Source organism: Barbus barbus (assembly GCF_936440315.1).
Source record: "Barbus barbus genome assembly, chromosome: 1".
NCBI lineage: Eukaryota > Metazoa > Chordata > Actinopteri > Cypriniformes > Cyprinidae > Barbus > Barbus barbus.
In genome coordinates this window covers 3,068,839-3,086,343 of record NC_136729.1, presented here as the reverse complement: position 1 = coordinate 3,086,343, position 17,505 = coordinate 3,068,839, and the positions used below count along the sequence as shown (strand labels likewise).

At 37.9% G+C, this 17,505-nt stretch overlaps 1 protein-coding gene across 1 annotated transcript; it reads left to right on the top strand.

Moving 5' to 3' along the window:
• Positions 1 to 913: 913 nt before the first annotated feature.
• Positions 914 to 3,078, top strand: LOC306876418 (SCAN domain-containing protein 3-like; the record flags this gene model as incomplete). Its single annotated transcript, XM_079427557.1, has 2 exons — positions 914 to 1,181; positions 1,231 to 3,078. The coding sequence occupies exon 2, from the start codon at positions 1,837 to 1,839 to the stop codon at positions 3,076 to 3,078; it is 1,242 nt and encodes a 413-aa protein (XP_079283683.1). The 5' UTR covers positions 914 to 1,181; positions 1,231 to 1,836.
• Between the last annotated feature and the right edge of the window lie 14,427 nt (positions 3,079 to 17,505).

Sequence of the window (17,505 nt, the reverse complement as noted above, 5' to 3'; positions counted from 1 at the left end):
GCATCAATACTGCAGTCTTCAGTGTCACATGATCCTTCAGAAATCGTTCTAATATGATGATTTGCTGATCAAGAAACATTTCTGATTATTATCAATGTTGAAAACAGTCGAGCTGTTAAATATTCCACAAAAATAAATATTTTTGTGGAAACCTTTTTTCAAGATTCTTTAACAGAAAGTTGAAAAGAACAGCATTTACTTAAAATAGAAATCTTTTGTAACATTATAAATGTCTTTACTGTCACTTTTGATCAATTTAATGCATCATTAATGAATATAAGTGTTAATAGTGTACGGTATGGGGCACAATCCATGATATCTCAGTAGTCTAAGAAGTCTTAAGATGGCTGTGACAGAGCAGCACCGCACAAGCTGTTGTGCCTTTGCCCTGAGTGGCCTGCAATCTGTGCACACACACACACACACACACACACACGCATTATTCTATCACGCTAAGGACTTTCCATTGACCTCTATTGTTTTTACAGAGCTAATGATAGTTTCTAACCTGAAACTTGACCTTCACAGTAACCTTTCTGCATTTTCATATTAAGCATATTTATTAAGTTGTTTTCCTCATAGGAAGAATTTACTGAAGGAGACACACACACACACAGTACATTCATCAGGGCAGTTAGGCTTGTTTATTCTCTAGTGATGGAGTTGATCTCTGAAAGTCTCTACTGGCTGCAGGGTCTGTAGAGTCCTGAATAATTCACCTCCGAGCATCATAAATATTTAGTCTGCTGCTGAAAGATCAGCCTAAACTGCCAGTGTGTGTGTGTGTGTGTGTGTGTTTGGGGCATTTAAGGGCTTTAAATCTTTACTGCTTAATGTTAAAATCTCCCATCATCCTTCCTCTGCCTCACATGTCTGCTGTTTTTCATCTACTCGTCAGTTTTTTCCTCTAAACCAGGGGTCGGCAATTAAGTTTGGCCTCGGGCCAGATTTTTTCCAAGCCATTACATGGCGGGCCACAACCAAAACAATGGCTAATTTATTGAATTAATAGGGGAGGATGAAAATGGTAGGCGCTCGTGAAATGACAGAACAGACGTACTGAGACATTCAAGCTGGCTGATGTAGGTTAAATTTGCTGACTGGGCATTGGGGCGCTATTAATTATCTGCACGTTTGTTAAAAACAACAACAACAACAACCACCCACACACACATTTCCACGTGTTGCTGTTAGCTGCAAAAAAATGGCATTATCAAAAAATCTAAAGAGAAAAGTTAGCAGTGAAAACAGGATCTTTCATGATGAATGGACAGAGAACTATGCATTCATCCTGCCCAGTTTTATTAATGCAAAGCCCACCTGCCTGATCTGTAACGAAGTTGTCTCGGTATGCAAAGAATACAATATTAGACGGCACCACGAAACGAAGCATGCTAACTTCAAGGTTGCGTTCCCTCAGAAGACAGAGGCACGAAAGCGCAAGATCGAAGCCCTGAAAGGTGCTTATGCACATAGCAACAGGATCTTGGTGTGAGGTTTCACATCCCAACAGAAGGTAACTAGCGCATCTCTAAAAGCGTCCTGGGTGCTCGCAAAGCACAACAAGCCATTCACTGACGCAGAGGTCTTCAAGGAGATGATGGTGACAGTTTTGGAGGAACTTGATGCCAACTTGATGGATGGTGTGATCGAGTCAGTGAAACAGATGTCGCTCTCTGCCAGGTCAGCTGCCCGCCGCATAGAAGCGCTGTCTGATGTGGTGCAGGGTGTAATTAATCGACGGTGTCAGTCACGCAAACTACTTTTCCTTAGCCATTGATGAGAGCACTGACAACACAGATGTAGCCCAGTTGTGCGTCTATGTGAGATATTTTGATGGGAAGGATTTCAAGGAAGAGCTGCTGTCTCTTAATTCCATTAGAAGGGCACACCACTGGAGAAGCTATATATGTGAAACTGGAAGAATTGTTTAAATTGCATTCCTTATCATTTGAGAGGGTTAACCTGATCGTGACAGACGGGGCTCCTCCTATGGTGGGAAAGCACAGAGGTCTGGTGAGCAGGCTGAAAGAACACGCCCCCCAAATGCATGCGCTGCACTGCCTCATCCACCAAAGTGTCCTTTGTGCCAGACTGAATGGTGAGCTCAAGGATGTTATGGACAAAGTGATGAAAGTCATTAATTTTGTCAGAGGTACATCAAGCACCCAGCATAGGCTTTTCCGACAACTTGTGGCTGAGTCAGCAGATGCCACCCACGACGACTTGCTGCTTCACAATGATGTGCGCTGGTTAAGCAAGGGGAAAGCGCTGGATCGCTTCTGTGCGCTACTGAATGAGATCAAAGCATTCCTTGGAATGAGCAAGAGCAAGGCAACAGCTGACCACCTTATCCTGCTGGAGGATGAAAAGTTCATGTCCAATGTAGCGTTTTTATCTGACATATTTGGCCACCTAAACCTGCTTAACCTTCAGCTACAGGGGAGAGACAAAACCATCGTGGACATGGTTGAAAAACTGGAGTCATTCACAAGGAAGCTTGAGATGCTTGAGGCAGACATATCTACCGGCAGGCTCCTCCATTTCAGCACACTGAAGAAGACAGCGGGAGAAGTGACGGAGCTGATGGTTGACTTCATCAAGGGCCTTCGAGCCAACTTTACTTCTCGGTTTGATGACTACTCCATCCCAAAAGACATCATTGACTTTATACGTCACCCTGCAGTAAAACCAGCCGACAACTTCTCCTCCCTGGCGAAAGAAATGATCCCCTCTTTAGATCAGGCTGCGCTGGAGATGGAAATGGTTGACTTCCAAACCACCTCAGTTGTGCGAGATGCGCTCAGAAGCGCGGAGACTGTTAGTGCCTTTTGGGTGGGCTTGCTAGGCTCTGAGGAATACAGCAACCTCAAGAAACTAGCACTTTTCATTCTGACCATGTTCCCTTCCACCTACGTGTGCGAGTCGTCCTTCTCAGCAATGAATGTAATAAAGACGCACGAGAGAAATAGACTGACTAACCAAAACCTCGAGAACTGCCTGAGGATTAAAGTGATGTCTATTTCACCAGATATCCAGAAAATAGTGACCAGCGGGAGATGCCACTTTTCACACTAGACTAGGTAGTTGTGTCTAAAATCTGAACGGTATTTTTAATGAATGTGGCTGGACATAATTCAGAGCAGAGCTACTGTAAGCACGTCTGCTGTGTCGTTTCAGGGGCCGAGCCCGGCAGCACATGGTCGAGTAGATTCAGCCTTTTAGCTCTGATTTGCTCCGATTTGCTTCCGACAGTGCAATGCATTATTATTGGTTTATATTTGTTGTGCCATCACAGTCATATAAAGGCCTAAATAACACGCACGCTGTTTGAAACTCGTGCTACTCGCATTTCTGTTCCTACGTATACCTATGTTTGATGTCTGGCCTGTTTGAAAGAAGTGTTTTAATTTTCACAATAATATGACGCCTATGTCCGTTGTTTGAGTGACAACTTGTGTTTTAGAGACTATTGGAATTTCAGCACCAGACGCTGTCCGCTGACGTCATTTGTTTTTGCATGTTGAGCGTTCACTCCTTTTGAGACTGTCAGTCCGATTTTTAAAAAAGTATCATTTATTTTTTTTAATTTTCATTCTCTAGTTCAAACAATCTCACGGGCCAGATGTTTTTGCTTGCGGGCCACATGTGGCCCGTGCGCCGCTAATTGCCGACCTATGCTCTAAAGGGTCATCTGTGCCCACTCGCTCTCTCTCTCTCTCTCTCACACAAACATTATTCTGCTCTCCAGGTCTGTTTTCTGGAGATTTCTTCTCTTCATCTCTCCATCACCTCACTTTTTTCTCTCTCACTGGTCAACTTGTTTTACAGCTTGTTAAATTCAGTTTCTGTAAGTCTTGAATATTCCATTAGATAAATAATGTATTTAAGGGTTAATAATTGTGTCATTTCATACTGAATTAATCATGTTTAATATACTTTATATAAATATACAATCAGAAAGCAGCCACTGTAAAATAAAATAATTAATAAGTGATGTTATTTGCTGTAAAAAAGGAAGGTATCGTAGCACTAGAAACAAAATAAACTTTAACTGAAATAAAATATTAAAATATAAAGTTTATTTCAGCTATAGCTGCCAAGGCAACATTTCTTATTCTCATTCAGTTTAACTTTGTGCTAAAATACAGAAAACTGCAAAACAAAACAAAACTAAAAAAAGATATATTGACATAATAATACAATTATTTAATAATAATTAAGTTATTTTATTGTTATTACAAAAACACACAAAATTATTAAAACTTTAACAAAATTAAATAACAAAAATATTAATATTAATAGAAAATATATCCTGATGACACCAAAATAACACAGCTATACCACTACTATAATAACATAATTCACTGTAAAAAAATTTTTTTTTATATATATATATATATATATATATATATATATATATATGGTAACAATGTTTACAGTATGATATATTAGTGCCTGTATATTTTAGAACTTGTAATATGAAATCGTTGTTAATATGTCTACTTTGACAACCAGAATCTGCGTTTTTCCTTAATGGACAGGGTAACGCACATAAAACTAAAACAATGCAATAAACATTAACTATATAATAAAATGCAACACAATACTCCCTAACTGTACTGATAACAAAAATAATAAAATATAACCATATTGATGACATGCTTAAATACCGTGAGTCAGCCAAAGATGACCAATGTGACACAGAAGACAGGTGTAATGATGCCGAAAATTCAGCTTTGCATCACAGGAATAAATTACATTTTACATTATATTAATATATATATATATATATATATATATATATATATATATATATATATATATATATATATATATATATATCTTTGAATTGTAATAATATTTCACAATATTATTATTTTACTGTATATTGTGATCAAATAAAGACAGCCATGGAGAGCAAAAGAGACTTTTTAAAACCATAAAAAAATGATAACTTTTGGCTGTTGATATACAGTACAGTGTATATATACATACACACGGTAAACTGACATCAACTTTTCATCGTTAAAGCACTTTTTTCATATAAATGGGGAACACAGGTGGCACCTGTTCTGAAGAATGAGCCTCCTGCTGTTGCCATCCGTGTCATTTCTGTCTTGTGTGTTTCTCCTTTTGCTCTTGTATGAACTGATCTGCTTGGTTAGAGACAGGACACACACATTTCACTCTTTAATGCCGCAGGGCAACCGCCTACAGAATGGCAGCAAACACACACACAGCGCTGATGCATCACAAAGCTACAGGAGCAGCCTGGGCACATCTGATTTGACCATGTTTCTGCTTGCTTATTATAGACCTACATCTGCAGGTTACTTGCATCCACAGAAAACACGCTCACCATGAGACTAGAAGCTACAATTATTACATTTCTGTAGCAAGTCATGTCTCCCATGCAAAAGTCCTGAGAGTGTTTTATTGTGTTGCTATGTTGTTGCTAGGGTGTTCTTAAGGGCTTTTCACACTTTAACCCCGGGTAAACTACATACTGGGTTATCTTGCTTCAGGTTTCAAGCTACTCATAATTACCCAGGGTTAGTATTTGTGACCCTGGACCACAAAACCAGTCTTATTCGCTGGGGTATATTTGTAGCAATAGCCAAGAATACATTGTCAAAATTATCGATTTTTCTTTTATGCCAAAAATCATTAGGAAATTAAGTAAAGATCATAATAATAATTATAATAATTTCGTACCATAAATATTTTAAAACTTCATTATTGATTAGTAAAATGCATCGCTAAGAACTTAATTTGAACAACATTAAAGGTGATTTTCTCAGTATTTAGATTTTTTTTTTTGCACCCTCAGATTCCAGATTTTCAAATAGTTGTATCTCAGCCAAATATTGTCCTATCATAACAAACCATACATCAATGGAAATCTTATGTATTCAGCTTTCAGGTGGTCTAAATCTCAATTTCGAAAAACTGACCCTTATGACTGGTTTTGTGGTCCAGGGTCACATTTAGTCTTGTGCATTCATAAACTGACGTTTCGCACTGTAGGCCTACATTCCTAAACCCCGGATTAACGTTATTATTTGCGGTGTCCGTGTCTAATTGGACAATGCACCATGTGACCTGTTTACATGATTGCGCATGATTGGCTTTCGATTGTTAAGCCTTGTTCAGACTGTCATCCCAAATCCATTTTTGTGCATATCCGATCCGATCCAGATGTCTGACTGTCCACACAGTATAGGCTATCCCAAGTATAGATATATATATATATATATATATATATATATATATACATAGATGCCTCATTAGTGAATGTTTCTATGGGTCGCGATATGCAAGCCATCTGCCATTTTTGGAACGGTCTGCGAACCCTCGAGCACAAGCCAACTGTGTGCGTCTACAAAAGCAAGTTACGCATGTGCATCTTTGAATATTCATTGATTAATATGGAGAATGACATCAAGTCGAATGTGGGATCTATACATGATCGCAACTGTTCTTTTTCAATTTCTGTGTCCAACGCTCTTTCGTTTTAAGGAATGGGTGTTGCTTTCTATGCCAATGCGTTGTTATGCCCATGTTACCATGGGAAGAGAAATATTAATTTGATTATATTTTTTGTGATGAACTTCCCAAAACTATTTTCCGTGGAGCTAAAAGACAATTGTTATGTATTAAACACCTACACGGATCATTCTGTGTTATTGCCTGTATGAACTTTAATTATGGTGTTTTGTGCAAGTGGGACTTTAATCAGTATTGCACGCTATGCCTTTGGGGAGTGCGGGAGCTACGTCAGCCTCAGACCGTAATAGAGTGGGGGAACTATGACGTCACTCTGTAGGCGGATCGGCTGTTAGCATGAAACTGGTTTCCTCGACAAAAAGCCAATGGGATTTTTCGCCAAAAATAAGCTCTGCGTTCAATCATAGTTCATGAAACTTACACGTTTTGTCCATCAAGATAACCTTCACAAAATAATATAACTTTGAAACTTTTAAAAGCGCCAGAACTTAAAAGCTAAACTTAGGCCATGAAGAAACACCAGCACCACGGTCGCTCGCCTTCAGCGTCACGACCACCACGATACTGATAACTTTTTATAACTTATTTTTAACATGTTTAGTGAAAAGGATTTACTCTGGATATGAAGTTTTAATCCACGCTACATGAACCTTTTCATATAAACTGGAATAAATACAAAACCAGAGCCAAACTAAAAATTAAATGAGACATTAGCAATAAATCGGGTAACACTTTAGAATACTGATCCTTTGTTAATGAATAGCTACACAGGAACAAGTCACTAATGCACTATTAACATTGTAGTAACTACTATTACCTAAGAAGAAACTCTGATTAGTGAATTAGTAAGTAATAGCGCTCAGTTGAAACTGGTAGTTCACTATTAGCTAATCAATAACTACTATTTTTTATATATATCCTGGAGAACTACTAAGAACTACTGTATATAGGTTCATATTTAATGTGAATTATGCATAATGTATAATTAATTCTAAAATGAAGATCATGGTAACCCACTAGTAATGACTCAAGAATGATCAAATTCTTCAGAAGGAACTACTAATTACTTGGATCGGTATTCTAAAGTGAAAAGCATCATAACTCCCTAATACTGACTGACGTCATTTAAAGCTTTTAAGATATATGTGAGGTTTTGGATAGTAGTGACTACATCCTTCTGAAGAAACTACTAATTATTTGGATCAGTATTCTTAAGTGAAGATCACGGTAACCCACTAGTAATGATCTAGCAAATCTAGTAAAATTAATTACTAACCAGGACCTTGCAAAAACCTTAAAAGTTGACAATGACTTCAGTCGTTACTAGGGAGTTATCATGATCTTCACTTTAGAATACTGATCCAAATAATTAGTAGTTTCTTCTGAAGAATTTGGTAATACTTGAGTCATTACTAGTGGGCAACCATGACCTTTACTTTAGAATTAATTATACATTATGTATTATTCATATTAATTATGAACCTGTATACAGTAGTTCTTAGTAGTTCTTAGGAAGGTATGAAAAATAATAGTTACTGATTAGCTAATAGTGAACTACCACATTCAACTAAGCACTATTACTTACTAATGCATTAATCAGAGTTTCTTGTTACTAGTAGTTACTAGGGTGCTAATATTGTGTTACTCATGTGTTCTTGTGTAGTTATTCATTAATGATGGAACCGTATTCTAAAGTGTTACCATAAATAGTATAGTGAATAAATGAAATAATTTTAACCAAAGAACATTTGAAAGCATGCATTTCTGTACATTTTGAAATAAGGTGCATTAAATGTCAATAAATCTTTGATTAATATGAATATTTCAATTAAAAACGTGTCTCCACGTACTATTCAGTAAAATTCTAGTGCATTTAATCTATTAAATAACAGCAGAGTGAGCGAGCTTTTGGATATGGTAAGATTAAACTTATTTTAGTGAACAAAGTACCACATTTCAGCTCTCATTTTGTTAGGGTACGAACCCAGAGTCTCCGCATCAGTAGGGAAGCGATAAAACGAGCATCTTCCCTTCGAAGACGTGTCGCATTTCGGGGCAAAGCAAAAAAAACATTGTCGAACAACAATATAAAATGCGGGAAACTATTCATTGGTTATTCTACAATTAATTGAATTACAAATTATACTACAACTGGAAAATACTGTCAATTGATAAACTGTTTGGCGTGGGGACGTTTAATGTTTCCAACAGAGCCTGTAGTCCCATTTAGCAACTTGTTAGCAACCGTATTTTTTAAGAAACATAACAGTTAAAAAAAAAATAAATCACGAGTGGTGTGTTCGTAGAATAAAACGTAAATGTATCTTGAGCCTGTGTGAACCACAGACCTTATTTAAGGGATTTATCCTAAATCCCACTCAAAAAAAGCATTGACTCTGGGACGATGGAACCGGAAGTGCTAAAACTCGCTTCAGGGTTTTTGCCTACAAAGTGACATCATAGTCCCACCACTCTATTGGACCCTGGCGAGGCAAGATGCAAAAATGTTTCTCCTCATCTCCCGGTTATTTTTGGTATGTTTAACAGTATTCATTTGACTAAAGTTAATCAAATTCTGAACAGAATGTTTTCTGAATCGATTTTGAGTATGTATATTTGTTTATGAGATTTATGTGAGTTTTACGTGAATTTTATCTGACGCATGTGGGGCTAATCAGTCGGTGTTTGTGCAGTGTGTGACGCTGAAAGAGGATAGCGTGGAGAATGGTTTTTCTGATTAAGAGTTCCAGGTATGTTCAGTTCTTTAATTCTAAAAAAAAGTGATTTGAACGATAATGTAACAGGGAGGCATTTTCATTTAGATCCATGTGCAGCTTTATTAGTTCCACAGAATAGTCGTACAAGCAGAGGTCAATCACAGACGGTAAACACAATGTAGACAAGGCAGAATCATAAACCAAGTTCAGGCTGAAGGTCAGGGCAGGCGTTCGTAATCGATATAACGGTCCAGGTCAGCAACAGGAATTCAAACACGGGAATAACGCTCAGAAATGTCTGCATGGGCAAGAACAAGACTTCGCACTGAGAGAGGGGAAGGAATGGTTTATATATGCTGGTTGATGAGGAACACCTGTGCAGGTAATCAGTCTCAGGAACGGGGTGATATGGGAAATGGAGTCCGAATGATAACGTTAGTACTCAGGAGATGATTCCCTCTGGTGGTGATCGGAGGGAGCCACAGAGGCTGAATTTGTGACAGATAATGTATGTGAACTGGTTTTGAATATAATGTATTATTATTTTCTCTTTCCCCTTATTCTGTAAAACATTCTATTGCTTCCTGTTTGGATTATGCACTGAATTCATATCTCTATAGCATCATTGTGAATGTGCATGATATTTTGGGGAATGTTTGCTGGTTCATGTAAACATTAATTTTATACATCTTTAATTGTTGATAATACATGTGAAAAGAACAACATACTACCAGTAATTGTATTTAAATGTTTTTATTTCTTATGTTTGTTATATGTTAACATAGAAGTGTTGTATTTGTCAGCCTCAGATTGCAATTGGACGCTGGCGAGGCAAGACGCAAAAAAGTTTCTCCTCATCTCACGGTTATTTTTGTGTGTGACACGGAAAGAGGATAGTGTGGAGAATGTTTTTTCTGATTAAGTGTTCCAGGATTAATAAATGGAAGTGATGTGAAGCTGTCGTTTCCAGGGTGAAGTTTCTTATGTGCAGATCTGGAACTGCTACATCTACACTAAAAACAATAATAACAGCTATACAGTTCGCAAAGCAGATTGCCTTATGACATGACAACATGTTCTTTTGTTAAGTAATTTTTTGGGCTTTTATGCCTTTTTTATTTGGCTATGACAGTAGAGTGACGACAGGGAAGCATTGGGTGGAGAGAGGAGAGCGGGATGAGCGAAGGATTTCGATACTGGAATCGAACTCTGGTCGTCGTGAGCGCAGTTGCACTGTATGTCGACACACTAACGCCCCATTCACACGGGGCGTCAGCGTCTACGCCTGACGGCAGGGGCCGACTTACCCATCAGGCAATTGCCTTGGGCCCACAAAAGCCTAGGGCCCCCTAAAATGCTTTTCATATACGAGATGCGCATTAAGTGCGGACACGCGAATGGTTGCTGTTTACGGTGTGTATTACCACGACAACGGTCTGAGCGTCCGAGTTGAACGTGCTTGTATATCCTGCTTGTAGCAAATATTAATATGCATCTGAAGCTGACTGCCGCGCGAGCACGAGGTCTCTCTTTCCCAGCGCGCATGTTGCTTGAACTTGCTTCTCTAATTTTACATTCAAGTATAGCCGAAATCACAGCACAGCTATTGTCTTTATCTTATGTGTGGCCTATTTTAATTTTTCAGACAATGGCACGATTATAAATCAGATTTTTTTGTGCAGATTAACATCTTGGAAGGGAGAGCTTGTTATGTAGTCTTAATGGGTCGCGTTTCAGTCACTATTTCATATTCAAATGTAATTATAAATAATAAATGTACATTTTGCATATTCAGAAGAAGTGAGCTGCCCTGTCCTGCGAAAATGTAAACAGGTTTGTGTCAGTAAATTGCTCAGTGCAATGAAAGAGAAGTAATAGGAACCTGGTATTTCTATGTTCTTTTTTTTCATGTGTCTAATGGACATGAACAAGTTCTTTGAAAAACATCTATGACCTATGAAACAGGTCTACTCTTCATGCTCTATGTTAACTATATATGGCATAAAGCATCCATATTTGTCCATGTTGATTAGAGTATTAAAAACATGAAAAGTATTCATTTAAGGTACATTTAGAACAGATAAAAATGTGCTATTCGCAAGTTAACATGACAATCATGCAATTAATCGCAATTAAATATTTTAAATCGATTGACAGCCCTATGTTAAAATGACTATAATTAAATGTAGGCTTATGCTGGTAGCTCATCATTGGACTTTCCTCATCAATATAGGCTATATTTTTTTCACACTTTTCCCATTCTCGGTAATTCAAGTTTTTACATGAATGAACCTCTGAAGGGAACCGATTGTCTTCAGAAAAGTTTCGATGGCATTTTCATTTTACTTGATAAAGTATCATTTATGAACTGAGCACTGCTTTGTTTACAGCTGTTACCAGGGAAACCTCTATATTTCTGATGTTCCAAAAGCACCTCCTACTGGCAGAGAATGAATGTGCATTTTCAATAATCCAGTCTGCAGTTTTTGTTCAGACCAATGCAAAAATCCACCCACATAAACAGTTTTAAACAATATGATAATTTATACTTCTGACTCATCCCTTTTCTTAAAAATATGGTTTAAAGGGTTAATTGTGAGGTTTATAATTTTATAATTCTGCCGCGAACAATGCCAGAAGCGATGTGACGGACCCACAATTCAGTTCAGCACCGCTTGACGTCACTCCATTCAAAGTAAACGAGAGGCGTTGACGCCGACGCCCCGTGTGAATGTTCACGTTGTATTATATTTTGTCTTTTGAGGCATCGACAGAAACGCAGGAAGCTGGAATGTGCAACTTTATTCCATGCTGCCGTCTCCGCTGGTTTCAAAACTCACGAAGGTGCATATACTAGCAGTATACTATCTTTTTCCGCTTGACTTGCACTTTGCAATAACTCAAGCTTGTTTCTGCAAAGACTTTCAGCGTGTTTTCTATAAAAACATCTAGACTGTCAGATTTTTGTGCAAATCTGAAATCCGATCATATTTAGTATGATCAGCAATGAAGTACATGAAATCCAATTTTTGCAAACCTGTTTTGAGCTACATTCATATGTGGTTTGGAATCCTACTGAAATCGTATTCCCAGAAATCTGTTTCAATCTGACCGGTCAGACTGGATTTAGCGTAGCTTTTTCACATTCTCACGCCACATAAAACGTAAACATGTCAGATGTTTTTGTAGAAAACATGCTGAAAGTCTTTGCAGAAACAGTGTTGCGAAGTGCAAGTCAAGCGGACTATACACACCTTTTTGAGTTTTGAAACCAGCGGAGAGGGCAGCACGGAATAAAGTCATACATTACAGCTTCCTGCAATTCTGTCAAAGATGAAATATAGTACAGCACGACAGCAACACGTTGTCATGTCGTTAGACAATTTGGCAAACTGTATTGCTGTTATTGTTGTTTTTAGTGGCAGGCATAATAGCGGAATGCCATTGCCATGGAAACCAATGCACATTCCGTAAAATGAAGGAGCACTCTGGACACAGAAATCGAATAAGAACAGTTGTAATACACTGTGTGGACAGTCAGATTAGAGCCCTGTATTTCATCCCGACTTTTTTACGCCCCAAGGCCGGGCTTCGGGCCAATTTTCAAGTCATAGTTCAGAAGCGGGCCGAGCCTCGGGCCTGTTTTAGGCTTCTCTTTATATTTATATTTTAGACATCCATGAGTGATGAAAAAAAAAAAATTGCCGCGCTGTTGGAAACAACACGAGGCCTTGCTACCACGACTGTTAAGAGCGGCTCAACTGTGTTTAGTGTCCCACAGCAGCAGCAGCATGAGTGCCGTCAGCGCAACTGAAGAGTTCTGCGTTCAAATGCACGTAATAAGGCTAAAGCTTGACGCAGAGCCCCAGCAAAAGTAATGAATGGGGAAATAGTAAGGAGACATTTTTAATTAATTATTTACTAATAAACTAATGTTTTCTGTGCCAGTGTCGCAAAGATGACGACGATCCTGACTCGCCATCTCCTCATTAGACGCACCTTTAGAGAGAAGTGAATCTTTGGATTATGATTATGATGAAAGTTTTTGTTTGGGATTTGTTTTATTGCGTTAAGTAGTAATTCTATGGATATATTTGTTATGTCTGTGAGGCATGTATTCGCTGAGTATCGGTTCATTTTTTTGAAGTGCTCCTGTTCAAGACCAAGACGGCAGAAAGCGCATCGTTTATTTTCTTTATTTTATAAAAGCACAACGTTTTGTTGATATTGTGAGTGCACACAAATAAAAGTAGACCCTTTAGAGAATGATGTATTACTCTTACATTTATGAGCAAAAATGATGGCATATTTAAAGTTGTTTCCACTGAAAAAAATGCAAGTCATTGCGCTGGTGCCTCCATGTCCTGCAAAGTGCAATTTAGCTTCCACTCTCTGCACAAACTATTGGATGTGTCTAATAGCGCACATTTATCTAGGTTTAACGCTTAAACATTGTTATATGCTTGAACTGTTTTATGCATATAAATTTTATTTTAGGCAAGTCATGATGATTTGAGAAGGCTAAATTGATCAAACACCGGCCGCTTGATCATTACTTTAAAAAACAAAAACTTATTTAAACAAAAAAAAAAAAGCTCCAGAAGTTTTTCTAAATTAACTTAATAAAAATCGTAAAAAAACCAAAAAAAAACCCGAAATGAAATATAATCACTTTGCCATTACATACAAAACTGAACTATTTTATTAGCTGAAACAATTGTATAAACTGTTTTGGGAGAAGGGGGGAAAATAAGACAGGCTTGGGCCGGTAATTCTGATAAGATGTCGGAAACCGGCTGAGCTAGGGCCTGAGCGTCTCAGGCTAGGGCCTAAATTTGAGGCTAGTGCAGGGCTCCAAGTCAGACGTCTAGACTGGATTCCAACTGGATATGCACAAAATCGGATTTGGGCCGACGGTCTGAACAAGATAAATGTTCAAGATTTTTATTTGTCACATACACAATTATACAGGGTATAACCAGCAGTGAAATGTAGGTCAGGTCTATAATGTAGCTTGAAATGGATGTGCAAAAATCTGATTTCATGTAGTTCTAAATATCTAATATTAGCATCTAAATATGATTAGATTTCAATCAGATTTGCATAAAAATCAGATTTGGGCTGACAGGGTATACATTACCTATGAATAGTTGAATAATTTTTAAATATGTATGAAAATTGATTTTTTATTTTGTAAATAAAAAAAATTTGTCAAATAAAATCAAGTAAATGTCATGTGCATTCTCATTTTCTTTAACCTAAAGTACTGAAGTTGAAATAAGTATACAAATAACAAAACTGCTTTGAAAGAACTAATGAAAATGTACAAACACACATCAGCATATCAACCATTTAATTAAAGATTTCCCCAGTAGTACTGTGGTTATGTAACTATTGAAAGAGCGTTTCACTGACAAAGAAACCTGCCGGCTGACATCCATCCCCAAGTGACCATGTTAAACCACATGATCGGGTTTATAAGCTCCTCTGTTGGGTTCTCGGTTTTGCTTACATTATACACACACACACACACACACACACACACAAATGCATCATGCTATTGACTTAAGCTGCCATAATCATCACTCTAAATAGCACAAAAACTTGTTTGAGAATATTATATTTTACACAAACTGTAAAGCAGGGTTCCTCAAATCTTTCCCTGCAGGTCCAATCTGCTGCAGAGTTTAGCTCCAACCCGGATCAAACTCACCTACCTGTGATTTTCTAATGATCCTGAAGACTCTGATTAGCAGCTCAGGTGTGTTTGATTAGGGTTAGAGCTAAACTCTGCAGAGTGGGCCAGATTTGAGGATGCCTGCTGTAAAGTATATCAGGGTGGGCCAGCTGAAATTTCACGGCACCCTTTCTACTCAATGCTTAGTCCTTTGTTAGTCAAAAATGTTGAACATTTAACAGACAAAAAGGTGGAAAACCTGACGATTTGAATGAAGCACATGAGCCAGAAGGATGTTGTTTTTCCAGCTTTAATGGTCAATGTTTTCACATGTCTCATAACACAGCTTCAGAAGCCTACCGCTGATTGTCAGAAGCATCTTATTCAAAGCCCCTGAAGTCATTGAATATGTAGCAGTTAAATAGAGTATGAAAGAATTAATCTGATGGAAAAACATCTGTTATCATCTAATTATTCAGCACAAAAAGCATGAAAAGCTCTCTTCACAGTCTTCATTAAGTTGTCCGGTTGCACAGCAGATTCTTTGTAGACAGTAAATTATGGCAAATCACTCCATGCTTTACTTCTCATTTCTCTTACAATACATCAGAGATGACAAAAAAAACAAAAAACTTTAATTGTCAGCAGTGTTATCTACCGAGAGGTTTTCTAACCCAAACAAGAATGCAGAATGAGTCACGTGTTCAAAATTCATCTTTAAATTTTAACTCAAAATTGTGTTAATGTTCAAAAGAAAGTACATTATATACAATCAAAGAGCACTTTCTACATATCTAATGGCTTGACAGTCTTTAAAGACTGAGATGCTTCCACTAACAACAGTTTTAGTTTATTATCCGAGGTATTTCTAATTCTGAAACATGAGGAAATGAGAATGTTGTCTTTTGGGATTAGTAGATCCAGACCGTATGTTCACAACAAACACTAACAGTATTTCTTTAGGTATCATCTAGCACTCCTAAGAAAAGGAGTTGGTTTATGGGTGAATAATTGTTTCAAGGCGCTCGTGATGCTTTGATCTACATACCTTCATTTGACTAATAATTCCGTTATGGAATACATACCTTTGCTATACTGCTCCAGATACTATCCTCTGCAATACAGTATGTCTGAAGAAATATGATAGCGAGATGTTACCAAATGAAGGATGACTTTTTATTATTTCGAAAACCTCACTTCAGGAGGGAGGGAATTCTTATTGCCGAAAAGTTTGAGAGAGGGCAGCAAATTTAGCATCCTGTCCAAAAATATATTCCTCTACCAAACAAACCTTGTGGCTTCGAACAGCTAAGAAACGGATATTAGAAATTATGTTCTTTAAGAGGATGTTCTTTGAGAGGTATTCAGTTTCTATTTGGTACCCTAAAATAGTGTTTCCCCAACCATGTTTCTGGAGGCACTTCAGCAGTACACGTTTTTACACACCATTTGAGGTCTTGGAGTCTCTACTGAAGAGTTGAGTCAGGTGTGTTTGATTAGGAAGCATTGCAAAATGTGTAGTGTTGGGGTGCCTCCAGGAACAGGGTTGGGAAACACAGCACTAAACCAGTGGTTCTCAACCAGTTAGTTCCAGGTCTGATTTGCTGCATCCAGTCATACTCTATGGTAATTTGGTGTCAATTTATTTCAAAGTCAGTCCTGTGATTCAAAAGCAAACCAGTTGAAAAGCACTGGCTTAGAAGATGGGAGCGTTGCGTTTTAAGTACAAAGAGTCAACAGACTATGCTTTTACATTCCACTGGCACGACTCTCTGTGTGGGTGGCCACCATTCGCTTGGTCACCACCCAGTACCTCTACATCACAGTGCCTTTGTTAAGTGAAACTCCAGTAAAGAAAAGTTAGGCCAAATGCACACTCTACTCAAGTATGCAAACACAGGCATTAAAATCAATCTCACAGAGCTAGAAGTTTTTGCGTTTGCTTATGTGCTGTATTTCCTACTATAATTTAATTACATAAGATATTTGCAAGAGCACTGCAATATAAGCATTATCCCAAAAAAACATAAAAATTAAACTAACACACTGCTTACTCTGGCTTATAACGTATAGCGATTCTTCTTCATTGACCTTGTTTGGGTCCACGTAGACGAATTGTCACTATTCCCGGCTTCTACTCGAGGCTGAACCTCTCTGGCCTGGTCCATAGTGGCCTCATAAAAATGCAGGGATGTGTAACCCTAGGAGAGGCTAAAGAATAAATGATTAAATATTTAAAGTCCTTCGAGACGGTTACATCATCATCGACACATGATGCTGGGTTTTTGGACCACAACTGAAGAGTCAATTATGGTGATATGTGGCTCAGGTGTAGCTGTCAGTATGTTGATAAGCATGTGTAAAAGATCACGCTCAAACAGAGCGCTGTTGGTAAAAAAGAAGCCTAACAATGATCAGATGCAATTATCAGAAAAAAAGTCTTAACTCCAAATACCAGCAAAGAGAAGTGGATTCTAAGACCCTGCTGGAAAAACAAGATCACACCAAGTTGGTTTGTAGCTTGTAGTCTATCAAGGTTGTCCTAACCAAGCTTGACCAAGATGACCTGCCAGGTCAACCTAAACATCACCAGCTGGTAAT